The following is a 22,428-nucleotide window of genomic DNA, read 5'->3' on the forward strand; positions in this document are numbered from 1 at the left end:
ATGGAGAATAGTGGCAACTGTTGTCCTGCTCGCCTAGACCACTAAAAACTAACTGCTCATTTTACTTTCTCAATCTGGAGGAGGTGCTGTGGTTTCAGGAGCCAAAGCATGTCTGCGCCATACTGTTGTTGCAATAATAGAATCCTGCTTCGGACTGGCTTTTAGGAAATCTGGATCTTGTTGCAGAGGCTTGTACTTCGTAAACAACCTAGGTGTTGCTCATTTTGCTGTGCCTGGTGTTTAAAAAAAAAAAAAAATCCTCTTCCACAATGTCCATGCAACCTGGAAGAAAAGGAAGAAGGGGCCTCGGGGCAGCTCTTGGTTGTAGGCTCTCCAAGATCACTGACACTGTTGGTTGAGGAGGGTCAAATGTGATATTTACCTTCGATGCTCCTCTCCGGGGTGTTGTGGAATGCGATCTCGATGACTGGTGAGACCCTAGTTGGAGACTGAGCTGGAGAGGTTGGTCTGCAGGACGTGATAAAGTCGAATCAGGGGATCTTAACCTTGATCTTGTTGAGGAGGTCATGGATCTTATATGAGAACGTGATCGTGGCGATCTTATCAGGGATGGAGCCTTCCACTTCCGCATCAGAGAGACAGATCCTTCCCTAGAACACTGTTGTGCAGGAGACATCTATAAAGGCTGTAAATGATGCAGCACAGAGTCAACGGCCAGAATTATAGGCTTAACAGAAGGAAGACCAGCGTCTGGTTCAGGAGATGAAGCCTCTGAATGCTGGGACAATCTTGACCAGTGAGAGGAACATTAAACATCCACCTGAGAGACACTCGACGTAGACATCAGGCATATCTTTTTCGTCGAGGCAGGGTTCTTCGGCAGAGTGATAGGTCTCTTCGACGTCGAGTGGGTCTTTGTTTTCGACTTTGATGTCGAGTGTTGAGATTTCGATGCCAATCTGTGCGAACATGAGGAAGAGCAATGGGACTTCGATGCCTTCTGATGCGACCCTTATGTCGATTGTAAGCGAAATGGCAACGCTATCAAAGTCTTCAGCGTGGTAGGTAGCGCTGTCACCAATTTAGCTGAAGGGTGACTGTGATGGAGTTCCAAAGACAGAGTCCTCCTTGGAAGGGGTACGAGATGGTGCCAAACTGCTCTACGGCAACCTCCTTGATTTCAGCAAATATTGTTGATGAGAGTGATGGCAGTGACTGTGTCGAGAGGGAGAATTTTTAGTCACATATCTCCTTTTGTGGGAGACTGAATCTGTTTTGTGCAACTTGTCTGGAGAGTGGTGAGAGGAAGAATTCTCCATTTTCTTCCTTTACTTCCCATCTTGATCAGCTTTCATGTCTTCCATCCAGCCACCCAGCCCGATACCTTCAGTGTCCTTAAGGGTTATTTTAGAGCTTTTGTTGCAAATGTTACAGCCATTAGTGAGGTGCTGAGGTGACCAAAATCCCACACATCTTCTGCGCACCATAACTTACCTTCGTTCTGCCATAGGAAGGACATGTGAATAGAGCTTGCATACTGAGAGAAACGGTCTTCAAAATTCCACCAAAAATAGATGTACTTCACAATTTAATACTTCTTCTGTCAAGTAGTAAGCTTTTGAAAGCACTGAAAATGTTTTGGTTAATGTTTTAGGTGAAGAAAACACCCGAGGTGTTCAGAGACCCAACCTGAATGAGTCAGAAAAAAAGAACAGACACTCTGAGGCAAACTGCCACTGCAGTTTATCATGGGATTGGGTACCTCTTGGGTCCATAAAGATACAGGTCCCTCTTTTAACCTTCTCAGTGATAGCCTATCAGGCTCTCTTTTTTTTTCTGGACGGTCTACACTGTGACTATAAGGAAAATGACTTCTAGTGATGAATACTTTTCAAGTTATTTTTCCTGGATTCTTACAATATATATTAAAAGGTGTACTGGGTACTGTTCAAGCAGCACAGAATTATTCAAGATTTATGACTATCAATGAAGATTCTACAATGCAGAAGTGTACACCGTCAGACCGAACATAATCGATTAATCTAACAGGTTTGTGTTTGTACCTTTACCCCTTTGCAGGCTGTGCACTGAGCAACGGCATCCAGGGATGATTTTTTAGTGTTACGTCCCCCAAACACTATGTGATTTCATGTGCCACAGAAATCTGACTCCGTTCCAAGCCAGGCTTCTAGAGCTGGAAAAACTGAAAGCTTAATTGTGGCTCTTGGTTGGATGCTAACCATCTCCTCTGGTTCAAATGGCTAAACAATAGGATACACTAGAATCGCATTAACAATAATTTTGTGGGAACTTGGCTTACATGTGCTCAATTGCATGAACTCCTAAAATGGAAACCCAGACTAATAATGTATACTGGCCCTGAGGAAATTAGTTGTATTATATGGTGTGGTTGTGCAACCTCACTATGTAATACACTTACCAACCCCTTTGGGACCCATTGGTTTCATCTGTCAACCCTCAGGTCAAACCTGGGTAGCTGTGGCTCTGAGATTCAAGTCTTACACAGAAGAACAAATGTTAAGCATCTAAACAGCACCAAAACAACTGAAGACAAAATGAACACAACACAAGAAATGTGACGGCAATTTATAAAAACAAACTGTATTCTTCTAAGATTTTAGACACTAGAACGAAACAAATCCACTGGAAAGTTCTGGATACATAGATTGTACAAGCAATAAATCAATGCAATTTAACTCAACCACGAACAACCCTTGGCAAAGTCAATGAACTGGACTAAAAAAAAAAAAAAAAAAAAAAAAAAAAAAGGGTAGGTAAGTGCCAATGTGGTCGTTTGAAAGTACTCTGTGCAACAAACTCTGGCAAGGAGCTAGTCAGAGAGACCAGTAAGGATTTCAAGAATAGTTGATTTCATAGGAGAAACAGTCCTTCAGAAGTTCAAGGTACTTTATCAGTGTTGCGATGGATTCCTATGTGAAGGACCTGATGCAATGGATGAAGGATGATTAAGGATGAAGAAGAAGCTCCAAGGATGCTGTGGATATGACACAGTAGACAGGGCTGTTCCTACATGGATTCTTCGTTCCATGGAGATGTTGAGGGGGTCATGGTTACAGGGTCGATGTCCCACAAAGTCCTCTTTGGGCTAGCTGAAGTCCAGTAACCGTTGGACTACCAGCCACCTGTTGTCACAGTCAGAGGCCAATACTTTCTGGGTACATAAGTTCCCATCTGAGGGTCCCAGTAGCAGCACTCATGAGCTGAGCGAACTCTGGCGCACTACTGTTTGTTGGGTCTTGGGGCTCTATCCTTCACGGCGGTGGTGGTGCTAGCAGCTTGAAGATTGAACTACAAACTTACCCCTACAGGTTTCTTTAGCTGTTGTGTCCCTGTAGAGCAAACAAGAGGCTAGTCAGCTGGTCCTTGTAGTTTTCGCTGTGCCTGCCGCATCTAGCAGGACCTAAAAGGCATAGTTACTTTCTTCACTAGCCACCAGGTGCTGCATGTGTAGTCTTCACTGGTACAGCCTCCTTGTTGGTCCCTCGGTGCAGCAGGGAATTTCTTTCTTTCAAGTCAATCAAGATCTCAGATCTGAAGCCCCCTTTATGCTCAAGAAGTGCCTTCAGGGCAGGATGTGGTTGGTAGTCAATGGGCTACCAGGTTCCCCCAAACGCCCGCCTCCCGCCAACCTGGGACAACTTCCCGTGGAGTGTGGCATCTGGCTATCAAAGGATGCACCATTCTGTCCGCTCCCAAGATGGCAAGACCCTTCTCTCACTGTTCAGACCTCCCTAGACCACCCCTGTGGTGTGATTACCTCAGGGATACACACCAAAAGGAAACTGGTTAGGCAACTGGCTTCCCCTCTCTGGGACAGCCTTTCCCCCTGGTGTTACACATCTGCCGCTTCAAAGGCAGGGTCACCTTTGAACACCCATGTACCTTCCTGCAAGGGGGTGGGGGTGGCTGACACCTCCCAGGCTTGCAATGCCTTACTGTTCTCCTTCCTGAGAGTTTCTTGCACATCTGTCTTGTGGAGCAGGCTCCATGTGTGCCTGGGGCAGCAAAGGACCTTTAAAGACAACAAAGTGGCAGCTTTCCTAAAGCTGCACAATGCAACAAGTTACATTAATTTCAACTTGAGGTACAAGTTATGCTGAATGTAACGAGTTGTTTGATATCTTAGAGTGCCTACTTAGATAGCAATGTTCACAAGTTAGCATAGCTGAGGGGTCAGCTTGTAGCGTTGTACTTGCCAATTTTTCCCTCAGTAAAACAGTATTGCGTGTTTTACTGTCAGGATACGGAAAGTTCATGCATTTCTTGAGCCTTGCCTTTAGGGCTCGATAGGCCTGCCAGAGAGGTGAGTAACATACATGTCCAGGTGAAGTGGTGGCTTTGCCATTTCTTTGAATGGCAAAGTTGGGGTAGCAGCATTCGACTGCTCTACCAGTCTGCTGCAGTGGCAGATTGGGGGGGGTCATGCTTTACTTGGGGGACCACCAGGCTGGGATAATCAGTGCTACAGGCCCTGGAGTACCTCTGTAACTTATATGCCCTGGGTACCATTAACTAGGGACTTACAAGTCCCAAGTTACAGGTCAGTTAGCCATTTCCAAAGGTGTATATCTATCTAACATACACTTTAGGGTGAGGACACTGGCACTTAGGTATTATTACTCCGTGCATTCTAAGAGACTAAAAACCAGCGGCATCAGTTAAAAAAAAAAAAAAAAAACAACGGGGGGTGAAGGCCATATAAAAAGACATTTCCTTACACTGTTCATGTAATGTTGCTGAGTAGCCATATTTATTCCTACAGCTGAGAAGAGCCATCCACCTTAGCGATTTGATTTCTCATAGTAAATGAAACTGAGCATATCATGGCCAAACAGCTCTACAATGTACTTTCTTATACTGTAATGACAACTGTCGAAAATGTTAACTGTGTTGAAAACATATAGCTAAACATTAAAATACGGAGCTAAATTAACTTCCAAATCCAGAATCCTTTACATACAGCACAACATAGGCCAAATGTTACTACAATATTGAAAGAGCACAATAGTTATGACTGTTGCAAATTAGAAATAAAAATATATACCGGAGTGGGTCCTCATGTGTCGTTTCAGTTTATATGTATCTCTGCTGGCATAGCTACACAAGCTGCATTGGAAAGGGCGCTCTCCAGTGTGAGAACGGATGTGGCGTTTCAATTTGCTCACCTGAGAATAAGAAAATATTTGCATGAATATAGTATTGGGCAAAATTATTAATTTGCAATTGAAGACATTAATTTTAACTCTCTCCAGGACTTAGAATATGATGGTCAAGTTCTTAGCCCTGAGTACTACCCCTCAAGTGCTAAGGATTTTATAACTTCCATATCCTAGCACTGGAAGGCAGGGCTAATTGTCATGGTTGCAACAGAAACTTCCCCACAGGGTGTCCTTAACTAGGGCTGCATCAAAAAATCCTTCTGCTATGGCCCCAAGACCTTCCCGTAGCAGATGTATACTGTCATTGGCAGCTGAAGCCACTACTGATTAATAGAGTTATAATAAGACCTATAGGAGGCCTAGAAAGCAGGATATTGCTTCCCAGAGACATGAAAAACATATGCACCTGGAAAGGATAGACTGTCCACTTTTCAACGGCACGTGTCGATGTTGGATTCCTGCTTGAAAACAAATAACAGACCAGCAGAAAGAGACTACACCTATGGACAAGATAGAGGTGTACGGAGTGCCTAAATTCACTGCATTTTGTGTGTTTAGCCTATATGTTTACATTCATGCCAGTAAAAAAAATAAAAAATAAAAATAAAAAAAACCCTGGGGAAAGCTGTCAAATGTTTTTTTTCTTTTCAAATCACTTAAAAAGTGTTTAAGACCTATCTGCATTACGTCTAAATTATTACTGAAGCACAGAGAAGAATATATGTCATATTCCAAAATAAAATTAAGAACTTCATATATTTTTCCTCCGCTAGCTCTTGGAAAGTTAAAAAAAAAAAATAGCAAGGATATCTTCTTTTTCAGAAAAAGGTGGCAACCTTCGGCTGTCACTATGAACACAAGTCTCAATTAACACCCTCTACAAGATTTGGCAGCCTTTCCACTTCATGGGGACAAAACGGTCAAACCGCTAAAGACCCCATTCCACCACCACTTCTGAAGGAGAAAGCTCACAGGGATTATGAAATGGGGAGTTGATCCAGTCACCTTCCTGTGAACATACTTCAGATTAAAACAGACACCCATCCTCGGAGGGGAAAGCCTACTGTGCATTGAGAAATTTTGGGCCTCGTTACAACCTTAGCAGAGGGGATTCCTCTGTCCCAAACATGACAGATATCCAGCCTGCCGTATTACAAGTTCAATGATATCCTATGGAACATGTAAAACGGCGGACGGGATATCAGTCACTTTTGGGACGGAGTAATCCCCTTCCGTCAAGGTCGTAATCAGGCCCCTAGTCTGTTTTTTTTTTGTTATGTACCTCCAAACACAAGACCACATTTCCCACAACATTATAGCCTAACACAACTTTTCCCCTTCAATGACGGCAGAGATCAGTCAGAAGACAGTGTTTACTACTGTACCCTTCCTCCCATCTTGCTTCATAGAGAAGGAGAAACCCCGTCAGACATCATGGACTAAAAATGGAGGAGGTGAACCATCCTCAGAAAACCTACACAAACAAACATTTTTCCCCACCCTGGGAATGGCAGACTGGGAGAGGGTATACCCCTAAGTAGAGAACCAATGATCTCCCACTGGGTGGGGATAGTCCACTAGAGAATAAGGAAAAAGATGATTTTCGTAGTACCTTGTAATCCTAGTTCTCTCTTGGAGGTATCTCCACTTAAGTCATAAGCACTGAACAGTCCCTCCCAGCACGTCTTCTTAAGTGCAGATGTTCTCCTTTCTTCGGGAAGGCCTGCAGAGTCACTTGAAAGAAAAACATTATGCAGCCTACAGGAGCAGGCTATATTGGCCCAATTCTTCATCTTGTACTTTAAAAAAGGGTCCAAGAGAATTATATATGTATATAATTCCATGATGTTTTTGTAAAACATCATAAATCGTTCACAAACCCTTTTTAGAGTATAAAGAGGAAGGAGTGCAGGGCACTGTAGCCCCACAAGTTGTCATTAGACAAGTTAAAAATAGAGACTGTGCCTTTAAGAACCAAGAGACCACCAGTATCCATTATGCTCACCAGGTGGCAGTTGTTTCAGTTCTTTTTGGAGGGGAAGTGTGCATGATACGTAGGTCCCACAGTTACCTCTATCCACTACATCAGGGAGGTGGGAGGGTTGCTCTCACTTCAATGGAGATTCTCCTAAGAGAGAACTAGGATTACAGCTAAGAAACCATTCCTTCTCTTTTAGTGTATCTCTAATGATAGGCATAAGCACTGAATAGAGTAGCAAGCCCTTCCCCCACTAAGAGAGGTGGAGAAGACCCACGCATGAGTAGGGTAGCCTTTTAAACAAATAGATTTCCGAGGGAGGCCTGTCCTACTTGAGCATCTGCTCTAGCATCAGCATCCAAGCACTAGTGCTTTGTGAATGTGTGAACAGATCTTCATGTAGCTGCTTTGTAAATTTCCGCTATAGGGACATTCCCCACTACAGCCGCAGTGGCCCCTTCACCCCTAGGAGAGCAAGGTTTCAGTCTAGCTCACAGGGTCTTGTTAGCTTTTCGCTAGCACAAGAAGATACAGGAAACTATCCATAGTGAAATGTATTGCTGGGGTGGCTAACCCAGTATGGACTGGATCATAGGTGTAAAACAACTTGTCGGATCTGCATATGTCAAGTGTTCTATCAAAGTAAAACTTCAAGACTCTACTCACATCGAAAATGATGTGTTCTTTCAACTGGAGTAGAGGGATGCCGAAAGAAGGTTTGTAATCCGATAATCTGATTGACATGTAAATCCAAAATAACTTTAGGATGGAATTTTGGGTGAGTCCTCATGACCACTTTGTTGGAGTGGAAGATTGGGTTTGGTTCTTGATAGCATAATGCTTGGTTCTCGCTAACCCTGCAAGCTGATGTGATTATTACAAGGAAAGTGGTTTTCCAATAAAAATGTTGTAGGGATGCCTTGTGAATGTGCTTGAAAGGATCTTGCATAAGCCATGAAAGGACAATATTGAACTCCCAGGGAGGTGAAGGGAGCCGAATGGGAGGTAAAACCTTCTAGTAAGTTCTTGATCATGGGGATTTTGAAGAAGAAAAAAAAAAAAAAAGGTTTATGAAAGACATTTTTTGTAGGCAGTAAGGGCTGCCAAGTTAACTTTTATTGAAGAGAATTGCAAGCCAGATTTTGCCAAATGTAGTAAATATGGAAGAATAACATCTTCCTGGCAAGATGTATGGTCTACATTTTTGGAGGAACACCAAATGCAAAGTCCTCTCCACTTGAAGGCACATGCGGTATGGGTTGAAGGCTGCATAGCCTTCTTTAGGATGTCCATGCAGTCTTGTGGAGGGTTCAAGTGTCCCGTACTGCACTAGCTCAGGAGCCATGCAGCCAAATTCAAGGAGAGATTGGGGTGAACCATCTGGCCCCCGAATTTCTTTAGTAAGTCAGGTCTGCATGGGAGCTTGAGATATGGACTTTCTGACCAGTGAAATAGGTCTACGAACCACACAAGACATGAGCATTCCTGGGCTATTATGATCATCTTGGTTCTCGAATTGGACATCTTGATGAGGATTCCCAGAATCAGGGGAATCGGTAGAAAGGCTTAAAGAAATTTTCAGCATCAATCGATCCACTGGGCATTACCCAGTGTCCCTGGCTGGAAGCACCTAAAGGTGAAGCTTTGGCAGTATTAGGGAAAGATGCGGAAGACATTGTAACGCGAAGGGTTAATCAGCTTGAGCAGTGTAGATGAGTGTGATGCCTGTTGAAACCCCCTCCCAAACGTCGTGGAAAAGTTCATGATATTATTTTCAAGCTTGTTTGTGTAGAAGACTCCGTCTCAACCTTGAGAACGAGAGTACAGGGAGAAGATGGAATGAAAACAAAGGCTGGAGAAAGGCAGAGCAGCCAAGTACTGATAACACAGCTAGAAAATGCCAGAAGGAGATAGAATCCAAGCTTCGAGTTATTTAAGCACTGAACTGTGTGTGAGGGATTTGGAAGCTCACAGATGGAATTGTGGAAGCTGCCATGGCCCAGCGCTGCCTCCCTGTTTGCTCGTGGTGCTTGAGGGGATGAGAGGTCCATGCAGGCGGTAGAGGGCTCCCCAGCATGTCGTGGATTAAGTTAAGTTTCCACACAGGGATAAAATACCTTTGTTTCTCTGCTCTATTATTATGACTGATTATTTATGCCTGCACTGTGTTTATAACCTGAAGTATTCAGCTCGTTTATATTTTGCTTTCTAAACCTATTAGTGTGAACTGCTACCATAACTGAAACATGCATTTTGGTGCACAGTAAATCAAAGCTTAATTGAAGTATTCAGTTCGTTTAGATTTTGCTTCCTGAACATAGTGAAAGCCTGCTGCAGTAATTTACTGTGCACCAAAATGCATGTTTCAATTACTGCAGCAGGCTCTCACTATGATGTTCAGGAAGCAAAATATAAACCAACTGAATACTTCATTTAAGCTTTGATTTACTGTGCACCAAAATGCATGTTTCAATCAAAGCTTAAATGAAGTATTCAGTTTGTTTCTATTTTGCTTCCTGAACATCATAGTTGTTAGGTGAGTCCTAAAGGGAGATCTGGGCCTGGGTATGAGTCTCCACTGGTTGCAGGATTGGTGCCTGCGTAAGTGGCAATGTAGATGGAGAAGGAGGTCGATGGTGGGGCAGAGGCGGTATTGGAAGAGGAGGGGGGGGGGCTGAGTATGTCCTAGAATACTCAATCTGGAGATGAATAAATAAGTCTCCTCTTTTTCCTTGCCATCTGCAGTCTTGTCGACGTTGGGACTTCTCAACATAGATCATCTGGCAACTCGACATTGATCTGCTTCTTGAAGGTGATCTTCGACGGCACCTCAATGTCAATATGGTCCTTGGCGGTGACCTTAGTCTGTGCCTCTAACCAGTTCCCCTTGATGTCCATACACTTAGACGTCGAACAAAGGTCTGCGCGTCAACGGTGTCTGGGTTTTCTACATCGACCCACCTTGACTTGGTGTTTTTCGTCGCTTCCTTGATGTTGAACTGGCTGTTGTCAGCTAACAGGTAGAAGCCGTACGCGCCTCGATGTTGACCCTCACGACGTCAGCCGGACCAATGTTTAAGGTTTTTTTCGGCAGGCTTCTTCCTTCCATACCCTTCTCGAACAGATGACTGAGACCTGGTAGAGGACTTACCCTCTATGAGGTCCCACCTTCAGGTGTCTGTCATCTTCACTGTTTCTCAGTGCCATGAATGCAGATTTTCTCCCTGTCCCATAGGGTGCGTCTCAAAAATCTCCTGCAGCTGCAACAGGACTAAGGATCATGACTTTCTGGGAGGAAGATGATACAGACATCATGAGGGTCTGTTTTAGCCTTCTTTCTCCCACAGGCTTGGATTTTGTCAAACAAAGAAGACATTTTAAATGACTAAATACCTTACTATTCTGTCAAGAAAAAAAACAGAAAAAGCCAAAGGAAACAACATAATCGAATGACATGGTTATCAATAAAATCTTCTAATCTAGACAATACTGTGGAAAAAAAAATTAAGTTGGCCTAGCTCAATGCTCCACGATCCTGTCAGCAGGAGCAGGGGAAAAGAAATAAGACAATGTCAGATGCTGAGCATGATGGGATACTGGTGGTCCCGATGTTCTTAAAGGCAAAGTCTCTATTTTTAAGTCATAATGACAACCAATGGGGCTACACTGTCCTGTTCTCCATCTCTATACTCTATCAAAAAAAGGGTTTGTGAAAGAGTAATGCAGTTTTACAAAAACATCAAGAAATTATATACATATATAATTCTCCTGTCCCCTTATTTAAAAACAAGATGAAGAATTTGGTCATTGTAATAGCTCCTATATGCTGCATAATGTTTTTCTCTCTAAAAGTGACTACAGGCCTTCCAGAAGAAAGGTGAAAATCTACACTAATGAAGATATATTGTGGAAAAAGTGCTCAGCAATCCCCGCATATAGGTGGGATTATTCAGTGCTTATGACTTCAATGACGATTCTCCTACGACAGAAACAAAATGTTGTTCTCATACTCTTAAAAGCAAAAATAAAGGATTCTTTATTACAGCACCAACTACTAGACTAGCATTGGTATATCTCCCTTTGACCTTTGGAGATGTCTACACACAATATATACACCAAATAAGCAGAAATAGCATAAAATGTATGGGGCCCTATGGGAAGGCTAAACCATATACTAAGTAAGTGGAATGCGAAATAGTGAACCCAACCAAGGTAAGTATGGTAGTTAGCTAGGGGCTGGCGGCTGGGGAAGGACGAAAACATCAGAGCTAAGTACAGCAAATGCCCCCAGCGACCAGGTGCATTGTGGTTACCCACCCAGACATCCCATTAACTAATACAACAAAGTCCTTTGGCCTCGGTGGTCCAGCTGCTGTTGCGACTCGTGGGCCAAGTCGGTGGAACTCAAGAACAGATGGAAGTCCTGAAAAGAAAGGGGACAGAGTCCAGCACCCTTGGAGGTGCCCAGGTTCATCAGGTGGCAATGCCCACCCTCCTCGAGGTGACGTTCCTGCAGGTTGGTGAAGGAAGAAGTCCAGCTGTGGCGTCCAGGGGCTGCAGAAGATCTTAGGAGTAGCCTACGAGCTGCCTCATGTCAGTAGCCGGATTGCAGGAGGGTCAGTGACCAGCGAGGCCACCAACAAGCACTGGCAAATACAAGCAGATGCTGAAGATGGATTTGCAAGGTTTTGGGGACCAGCAAGGTGCAGGGGACTCTACCCTTGACAGGGAGTCAGGGCTGGCCCACAGAATACAAGGAGGCAAGCAGAAGTCGTCGGAGCCCCAACAAGTGACCCACAGGTAGACAGGAGGAGGCCTCAGCAGGTCAACAAACCAGAAATCGGGACACTCCTGTCCTTTGTGTGGTTTCACGCTAGAGCGGGGACCAAGGGTCCCTGTACTGGTGCAAACTGGTTTATACAAGGAGGGCACTAAATGTGCCCTTCAAAGCAGTTTGGTGGCACAGGGAGCCCATCCCACCCCAGCGTCACCCAGTCTCAAAGGAGAGGAGGTCACACATCCCTCCTACAGGAAACCCTTTGTTCTGCCTTTCCTCTGCTTGGGTTGGATGAGCAGCAGGAGGGCAGAACAGTGTCTGGGGGGGTCTGCAGCAGCATAGGCTGCCAGGCAGACCCTTCAAGGCTGTACATGGAGATCTGGGAGATCATCAGAGTACACAGTATCATTCAACAACACTGGAATCGGTGTTGTTGCAGGATTCTAACATGTTTGACACCAAACATGCCTAGTTTAGGAGAAATCACTATGGAGCTGGACCACTCGTACTGACTAGTATCCACTACATGTCTTAAAATGGCTTCCCCCACACTTACAAAACCCAGAAAAGTGAGTCTGGGGTTTGCAGAGGTTTCACCCCTCCTGGACTCCGACGATGGCTGCAGTCTCAGCAAGCAACATTCCTCAACCACAACTGTTCCAGTCAAGAAAATCCAATACCTAAAGAAACTTCTGCATCTGTTGCCCCTGAGCCATGAAGAAGAGGACCAAAGGTGTGCCAGAGCATCGTGAGGCCTGAGCCCTGCTGTTGGTTCAGCCTGATTGGCCTCCTGGCAAGAACCTGCAGCCTCTTTCCGCAGTGACCGATCTCTATAGGAACGCATTGGGCCCCAATGTTTTGCACTCTGCTCCCAGCTGCCCAAGAGCCACTGAGGGTGTATTGTGGGTGCTGCCTTGGACCTTGCCCACTACTCAACTCAACTCCAGGAGATTGGTCTTGTAAGTCGCTGTACTCTGTTAGCAGAACTTGTTTTTCTTCCCATAGGATAACATTGTAGAACTCAGAAATTGCACTAAGTCCACTATTTAAGGTGAAAAGAACTCTTCTATAAAAATGTACTTACCTGAGCGATTTTACTCTGGCGCCTGAACATATATAACGGTACTCGTTATTTTTATAATTTGGTACGGATCGCCTTCTTGAGTTGCGTGTCATTTATTAACTATTGTGTGTATTTGTTGGTGTCTTGCACTCCGTTGTGAGAAGAGTAAGGCTGCTCAACTACACTACACCTAAATATAACACTTTGTAATTGCATAGCAAGCCCTGTCCACTCACTGGGGAACCCCTGGACTCTTTACACGGTATTCACAAACTACATAAAGGGCCAGCTTACTACAGCGGTGGTGCAGCAGTTGGGATATAAGACTTGACATTTACTGTACCACTTGGTTGATAAGTGATTCCACAGAGGAATCCAAGAATTGTCTCTAATTAAGTATTTATCCAGTTTTCAATTTTGTTCTAAATTGTTTTAAATGGCTTTAAGCCCCTTCTGAAAAAAATTAGAATTTAAAATAGAAAAGTATTTAGCAACTTTTTTGTAAGTTGTTTAAAAAGCTCCCAACTAGTTTAAACATCACGTCTGAACAAAGGCCTTCCCAGGAACTCAACCTTAAAGTACCCGAACTTAAGGAGCTCTATAAAGCATGGAAACCTGCCATAGTGCAAAAGCCCATGAGCAGTAGTTGCTGCCAGAAAATGACAGGGCCTTGGCAAGTAGAAATCCCTCCACTGGAGAAGAGGAGGAAAATGCAGAGGTGGAGAAAATCGAAGATAACTTCAGCTGTGCCTCCCCAGTCAACACCTCCACTGCACTGAGAAGACTTCTAGTGGTGAGAAACTTTAGATACTGAAGATGCATTTCTTCGGAAGCTAGCTAAGAGGATAGCATTAGATGATAAACTCCTACAAAAAAAAGAAAAAAAAGAAAAGAAAGAGCCGAGATGGGCCTAGGTCCCATCTCTGGTGGCATCAAACTCACAACTAGGGAAGACACTTGTGACCCTAAAATCCATAAAGGGATTGTCCCAAAATACTCAGAAGGTGATGATATCACCAAATGGTTCACTTCCCTTTTAGAGAGCCTGTAACGTCAGCTAAAAGTATTAGGCTGCTCTCCTTTGGGAAATGTTCTCTGGTAAATGCAGGAATAGACCCCTGACACTGGTGGAGATCAATTCCTAAGGCCAGATCAAAATGAAATTCTGTTAAATCTGCATTTAACCTATTCTATTGCCTTCCGATCATCAACAAAAGGTCAAACACATTTTTAGCACAGGCAGAATTATATGTATTTTTTACACGTAAGCCTTCTTATTGAATGTTTACCAGTGGTGTCAAAGCTCACACATCACTGAAAAAAGGTCTTAAAAGGTGAATTGTTTTTCCGTAAGTTAATTTGTAGAATAATTAGCTTCCTCACATTCACAACAAAGGTGTTTTGCAAAACAGTGTGGTTTAAGACCCATTTGTGATTCTTTAGCTTGGGTCTGCTAGAATATGCTGGATGCCTGGCAGGTAAACAGCTGTAATCCTGGGATTTCTGAATATTAGTCATTTGAGCCTCCAAGGACAAGGCGCGTTATTTCGCCCCTCTATACATGTCCAGATAATGCATAGTTTTGTCCGTCTGGACAAGGAGGAAGTTTGACTAAAACGATGGAATACAAGCCCTCAGTTCTAGATGTACCACTCTTAACTCTAGGAGGTTGGTATGGTATTGTCTGTTTTTTCAGAAACCAATTGCCCTGAATTTGAAAATGATCCATGTGAGCATCCCATCCTGATAGGGAGTCATCTATTGCTATTGTCTTTGTCAGGATGTCTAGATGAACACTCATTACCTTGAGCACATTTTTGGAAGACTTCACCAACTGAGCGAATGCTCTACACGTATTGTTATTGTTACTTATTTCCGATTTGCCTGGGAACTGGCCCTTCTGATCCTCTAGACAGATAGGCCATTTTCCTCAGCAGGGAGGCATTGTGCAATTCTGTGTTCCCCTCTAAGTGGAATGAGTCTCTTGAAGAAAGGATTCGTGAGAACTCAAATGTGCAAAAGTGTTGATGCACGCTCCCTGCGGTGATGAGGATATCGAGCCAGGGTTCTACCTATTGGCAGAAGATTCTGTGCACACCTCTGAGTGTACCTGCCATGCATGATCTCATATCACATCCACCTATTTTCACCTCTCAGGCATTTAAAGATTCAGTCACGTGGTGTAGCATCAGGAAGCAGCCCTGACAATTTAGCCAGGTCCAGGGGCAAAGGGGGAATCTTGGCACAGAGCTCAGGACCCTACCCGCCCCTCCAGGTGCAATACCACATGGTGGTAGTGTCGTCTATGAGGACATCGACCAGCCTCTCTTTGATGGACATAACAGCTTTCAACATCAAGCGAATGGCCCATAACTCAGGCAAGCTGATGTGGTGTTGTGTCTCCACCAAAGATCAGAGTCCTCCAATCTCCACCTCTTCCAGAAGGCCTCACCAACCAAACAGTGATGCGTCTGTCACTGTCATCAGCTCTGGGAAGGGCAGGGGAGGGAGAGGGGCCTACCACAGGTCCATTTTTGATTGAGCAGCCATCACTACCGATCTTTTCAGTCTATAGCGAAACCTGGATGGAATCGGACAGGTTCTCTTGGGATGGGACCAATCAGACTTTAAATTCCCCTTCAGAGTCCATTTGTGGCATCTAGGATGGTCGTCAAGCAGGAGGATGAAGGAAGCCAGTAAGCAAGAAGCCTCAGTGCCTACCTCTCAGATACCTAGATCTGAGCCTAAAACATAGGAAGTCACTGCAGGAATGCCCTAGACTCCTTTATCCGGAGGGAAGGCTCCAAAGTGTACCGTATGTATCCACAAAGTCTTCAATGAAATGCAGCCTCTGTGAAGTAGTTGTGTGTGACTTTGGCACAGTGATTGTGAATCCCAGAGATGCAAAGAGGTTTACGGTCATCTGGAGGTGACTCTGACAAGCCAGCCTTTAACAGCCAGTTGTCAAGGCAGGGGAAAGGCTGCTACTCCCAAACCTTGGAAGAGCTGCGGCGAACACAATTACATTTATTAACTCCTGAGGGACACTGGATAGGCCAAAAGGGAGCACAGCAAATTGAAAATGCTCAAGGCTCACCTTGAGCTTCAGGTATCGCCTGTAGGGGAATGGAAACAGGAGTTCTGCAGGTCCAACCCTACCTTCTGTTCTCTTGGATCCAGGGAAAAAAGAACCTGAGTCAGCACGAGTATCCTCAACATGCCCTTCACAGTAAGAAATGGAGAGGTCGAAGAGCTCAAATAGGATGAAGGTCTCTGCCAATGTTTTGGCACAAGGAAATAATATGAGTAACTCTCAGTGCATCGAATCAGCTGAAGAAGTGGCTCCTTAGCAGGGGACCAGGAGCAGGACCGTTTGCCACAGTGACATCCTCTCAACTTCTCACACTGAGAGTGGCAAGGCTGAAAGAGGTCTGCTTGGACTTCTTCTGCTTCTTTTTGGACTTAGAGGTACATTGAGGCTTGGACTGTGACAACAACCTGTCACAGAACCAGCCTTGAGAGCACAAGCAGGTCTGTGTCCTTGATTTCACCCAGGAACAATCATTACATGACTTCCTATTGTGCTTAGTTGACATACAACTTTGACACCATGGCACAACTCACAAAAGACTTGGTAGTTGGGGTCCGAACTAGACACCGCTTAGAGGGGTGTCTCAATGACATATGTTTGCGACGCTCCCTACAAGGCTTAAACCTTGTAGTTTAGAAGGGGACATGGTCCCTTGCTTGCTTTAAAGAAATTTTGAGAGAAAAAGCTCATAAAATACACAACAGACTAATATCCGGCTAGGTCTTCTCTCAATAGGTACCATGCAACCAACCCACTCTCTCTCTCTCTCCTAACTGATCTACATGACCTTTATCTTGTTGATGCTGGTCACACTACATCCCGGTGAAGGAGACTAGATTTTCTTTTCAATAGTGCACAGATCCCCTTCACTCAAAGATCTTTACTGTCTCCTCCTCACTGCCACATCAAATTCCTTTGACAGAAATAGGAACAAAGGTCCATTCGGATAACACACCAGTCATCATCCTATAATAAACTTAATAGCGTTTTGAGACCCAGATCTCAGGAGTACCACGAAGAAAGCTTATCTGGCTTAAAGAGTTACTGAAAAGCTGGCCTGCGCCACAATATGAGATGCAGCAAAAGCTGCACTATGTGTAGAACTCACCGCCCACAGTACACTTCTCAAATTAGCGATAAACAAACAAGCACACTTGGAATATTGTATATCTCAGAAACTCAACATATATTCAACCATTCCAAACAAATTACGAGAACTTCAAGGCTAGAGCAAAAGCTTGAGGGTCTTCTCACCAAAAATGCCACCCACACATTACTTAACGCTAAACAGATATGATGGAAAGGACAAGAATGCCAATAAGCTACTTGTTTACAAAATACAACCCAAATGACAGAATAGTGATGAGCAGAACGAGTGTGAGGAGTCACTGGTGGAAGAGTGTATGAATAAGAGCAGAGGTGGATGTTTTTGTTTGCCTCTATGCCACCCCTACAATGGAGGGTGCCATGAGAAAGGGACCTGGTCCATCATGAAAGAATTTACTTGTAATTTACTTGTAGAATCGCTGTGTTATGGTCACCCACAGTTTGACTACTTCAGATCTACGGAGGTCCCCAAAACCTCTTACAAGACAGGAAAATAGGACACAAATTTTCTAGCCTCTGGTTAAAATGAGTTCACAGACGGATAATATTTTAGCCATCTTGAGACTTGTGTAAGACACTCAAAAGGCCATAAACATTGATCGCTCCGACACTAGGGTTGCTGGAAGAGTTTGGCCGAAAGATTGGGATGAGAGAAACACGATTTCTGGTAGTCTAACACCATTGATGCATAGTCAAGGAAGAGCAGATTTAGAGATATAGAATCTAATAAAATCACCCACGATAAAAGTAAAATTGAAGACATCTCCAAACGATAAGAAACTTCACTTACAATTATACTTCACGAAAAGTACTTCTGTAAAATGAAACATATTGCCCCATTCCACTTTCTTGATACCAAAAAAGAAAGATTTTCTCTCCAAAGCACATTAAAAACGAAATATATAAACCTTAATAAAATACGTCAAAATCAAGGGGAAGACATATTTTTAATGTATATCATGTTTTTCACATTAACGTCACCCTCACATTTAAAATTAGTTAGCACAAAAAAATAGTACGCACCAATCAGAAAAAACAATGGCCTAACTTGAGATTTAATTCACACAAACAAATGCTGTTTGCAGCACATGTAGATTTTTGTCATACAGCCTCCTGCACAAGTCAAAGTGTACAGAAGCTCACGCATCAGTCAATATAGAAGTTGTTTGCACAGTCTTGAGCCTATTCAGATGACGAGTGAAATTATAAAAACTTACCTCCACACTTGCATAATCACACATGGAGCACTTGAAAGGCTTCTCGTGAGTGTGTTTGTAACGTCGATGCCTAACCAGCTCGCCACTGGTCACAAAGGCCATATCACAGTCTGTGCATTTGTGTGGCCGAGTACCTAAAAGCATGGCACAGGTATGGATCTATTAAGTGCAGTTTATCAGTTTCTGATTTCAATCAACAGTTGCTCAATTACACATGCAACAAAAATGATCACAATAAAGCTGCAGATGGAACTCTAGGTATAAAGTAATTGAGTGTTAGAAAAATATGCCTAATAATATACAAGTTACGTCTGTCGCAAAAGCACTAGCATTCTATCCAAGTAGTCAATCAAAAGGGCAATAATGTTCTGTGTGTGACAACTAAAGACAGATTTTTACATTCTCCTTCATTGGATTCTCTGATATTCATAAACAGTGGAGCACCTGCATGTGCTATATCCCAGAACACACTGTTAAATAAATACGTTTTAAATGCAAAAATATACATATAGGGACATGCCACAGCTAGAAGGCATCATTTAAATGCAGGCAAATAAAGAAAATCAGACAAGGTGCATAAGACTAACATCACCAGTTCGGAAAAGTGCTCCTGGAAACCTACACTGTCACTTTAAGGAGATGCAGTATCCTATCATGCACGGCAACATCAGTCATATACAGTTTGGTTTTTCAGCTTACTAAACAATGCAGATTTGCTTTTGATTGAGACCTCTCTTCACCCAGTTTGGTTTGGTTTTGTATTCCACTTCTCAAGCAAAATACTTTTTTGTAAGCCTTTTCCTGAAGGCAACTTTGTATGTTCACTAATTTCTTGGCCTCACAGCACTTGCGTGCAGTCGCCGCTGGAGGAGACCAGCCTTGACCTCCCCCCGCCCCCCACCCCCAATCCATAGCATCCCCCCATAGGTGATAATAGTAGCAAGTTAAGCAAGTGTGTTTTCCCTGTGAATGCGTTCACTATGAAGGGTGGTCTCGTGGCTTGCCATTCAAAACGGTCAAAAGAGAGTGTTACATCTGAGCAGTGTCCAGATCTAATGACCTTCACCTAACCAACCAGTTGTGGAGTGAAACATCAGATATCTGCTGGCCCGTTAAACCTACAGATGCCAAGATAAGACTGCTTTTGTCAGCAACAGTTGGTCAAACAGTGGTCAAGGTAAGTTGCTGTTAAAACTAGTGTGGGTGTTCTTCACACAAAATCAGAACTTGGATATTAATAGGGTGTTTTGTTCTTTCCTGTAGAGATGAAGTCTAGCTCGGAATGGCTGTGTGATCTATCTTCACATCTAAGGAGTGTTTTTCCTGGCCCAGTGCCCAGGGTTCTCTTGTATCCTGTGAACCATGTTCCACAATATTTACCCACAGAGAGGTTAAGTATTGTGAGGTATTATAGGAGTTGACCTGTTTTTTTTTTTTTTTTTTTTAGAAGTTTGAAAGTGTTGTGTTATTTTAAAATGCTTAATGAAAAGCCAGCAACGACTTGGTTTGAATGCTCATATGTACAACATTATTCAATTGTTACCTTGGAAATGTTCCAATCCTTGGACTCCATGTAAGTCTCACAAGGAGAATACGGGGGGGTGGAAGGTTAACAGCTAGATTGCTAATACCCATGAAATAACTGATAACATACACCCCAGCATCAAGCATGCTACACTACTAACAAACAGTGCATGTAATTAAAAACACTGTGCATGATACCAACGGATTTCCATAATATGTAATTATTACGTTCCTTGCACCAGATAAAGAAAATCTGAAAGAGTATGCCGCTCCGCTGGCTGGTCTCTGACTCTTTCAATATGCCCATACATTCCTTCAATGTATTTAAACATCAATAGTGTATTTACTGTAGAGACATGTTACCAAGTTCAACTATGACAGCTTGAGGTGCAACTGGTAGCCCTTAACCCTAAAAGGAAGGTCTGGTAGGTAACAGTTTATTTGGAGCCCTTTTCAATATCTGCCACACAGTGAACCACCACTGTCTAGGTTAATCCCTAATAATGAGAAACACATTGGTCTGAGAATGGTTTATCTTTATTAAGAGTGGATGATATTAACGGAATCGGAGGTGGTGCAGAGGGAGGTAAGCATAAAGAAATCAATTAATGAAAATAGTACTCTCCTATAAGCCTTGGCCACTAGCATTTAGAAGCAGATTTGTCATTTTGTGTTTTCTGTAGTGGGTGTGGAAAACTTTGTTCTGCAACAATGTATTGAAAGATTTTCCTTTAACACCAACGTGTGATTTTTTTTGTTGCTAGATAATGCTAATACATTTGATGAATGTTACCTCACGGAAGATGCACTGTTCTGACAGACATCTTGAAATGGGAAATCATGAAACTGAATAGGTTTACAGGGAAATACTTCCATGCTAGGTAGGCTTTTGTTTGTTAAAGTAACACCTGGTTGTATTTTCTACTTGAGCCAATAATCTTTTTTATTGGTAAAAGACTGAGGGTTAGATGGACTGCCCTGAGCTCAAGCATACTAATAAAATACAGAGATTACCAGTCTCATCAAATTACTAGAATTGTTAAAACTCCTACGAGCGCCCCAGTTTACATGAGAAATGAATCAGTGCCAATGGAATGAGGATGAATATCTCAAAGAAAAAGCATGCCTTGCAAGAAAAGGATAAGTTCCTTACCTGTAAATCCTAGTTCTCTTCCAGGACTATCCTCAAAGTCATAAGCACTGAATATTCCCGTCCACGTGCGGGGACCCCAAAGCATATATAAACACACATGTATATTAATTAAATGTATATGTTAAAGTAAAGATCGTGTAGACAATTTTAGTACATATATATCCTATACATATTTAAGCATCATGCAGTCTATGATGACAAACAGGCTAAAAATGTCTCATTTTTTATTTTATTTTCTTTAATCAAACTCCTCAAGTAGAGCTAACACCTCTCTGAAATCAAATAAGGGAGCACAGAAAGTATAAACAATCCCTTCTATAGAGAAAAACTGAAGTGAAAATACAGAGGCATTACTAGCCAATAAGATGTGGCCTTGAGCCAACCTTGCAGTCTTAAGACCGCAGCACCCGCTAGTTGACGAAAACCAGTAGAGGCTATGTCAAGAGCGCAGTCGATAATTTCTTCCGACGTTTGCTCACCCTCTTGGAGGATCTTCCGTGCCTCTGCTTGTTTACTTTCAGGGATGAGGTCCAGGAAAGGTTGCATGTCGGACCACATTTGGCGGTCATATCGACCTAGAATTGCCAAAGAATTTGCTCCCCTGACAGTGATTGCTGACATGGAGAATCTTTTGCCTATATTGTCCAATCTCCGTCCTTCCTTGTCTGGAGGAGTAGAGATAGGCATCAATGGGTTTTTGGAGCACCTTTGAGCAGTCTGTGAGATCACTGAGTCAGGCTTTGGATGGCCAGTAAGGCATGCCGGAGAATCTTGGGTTGCCTTGTATTTCTTGTCCAGTTTTTGCGGAACTGGAGGAACCATAGCCGGGTTTCGCATAATCTTTGTACCTTCGCTCCATATGAAATCAATAATCGGAATGGACCGTACCGACTTCCGTGATTGCTCCTTAAAATCATGTAGGAAACATTCCGACTGGGAGACAGATGTTGGAAGGTGGAAGCGTACCGCGGCTCTGTTCATAAGATTATGGAAACCACCTATGTCCTCTGGTGGAGAATCAGAGGGGCGAGGAGGTGGTGGAGAAGGAGTGGGGGCCAAGTAATCATCCCATTCCTCGGTAGGATGTTGTGGAGTGGAAATTTCACCTTCCTCTTCTTCCTCTTCCCCTGAAGTGGAACCTTCGTCTCTAGGGGGTGCAGCTAACACCGAGTGGGATGTCAATCTTGGAGTAGCTGGAGGGACATTGACTGGTGTCACCGGAGAAACTGGCGCTGGTGGCTGATCTTCTGCTGCCAGTGGGAACCTTCTCCTATAATCCTGTAGCATAGATTGTAAATGTAAATCCTGGATTAAGGAGGAAGGCATCTGTACAGAATCTCTATGTTGAGGCTCTCG

At 43.4% G+C, this 22,428-nt stretch overlaps 1 protein-coding gene across 1 annotated transcript in view; it reads right to left on the bottom strand.

Annotated features, from left to right (window-relative positions):
* CTCF (CCCTC-binding factor) overlaps positions 1-22,428 on the bottom strand; it is a 372,938-nt gene that overhangs the window by 236,569 nt on the left and 113,941 nt on the right. The window contains exons 4-5 of the mRNA XM_069217672.1: positions 18,396-18,529; positions 5,048-5,168 (exon numbers count right to left, since the gene is read on the bottom strand). Coding sequence (XP_069073773.1) covers positions 5,048-5,168; positions 18,396-18,529 — 255 coding nt within the window. The remainder of the gene's footprint in view (positions 1-5,047; positions 5,169-18,395; positions 18,530-22,428) is intronic.

This window comes from Pleurodeles waltl, chromosome 12, assembly GCF_031143425.1.
Source record: "Pleurodeles waltl isolate 20211129_DDA chromosome 12, aPleWal1.hap1.20221129, whole genome shotgun sequence".
Taxonomy (NCBI): Eukaryota; Metazoa; Chordata; class Amphibia; order Caudata; family Salamandridae; genus Pleurodeles; species Pleurodeles waltl.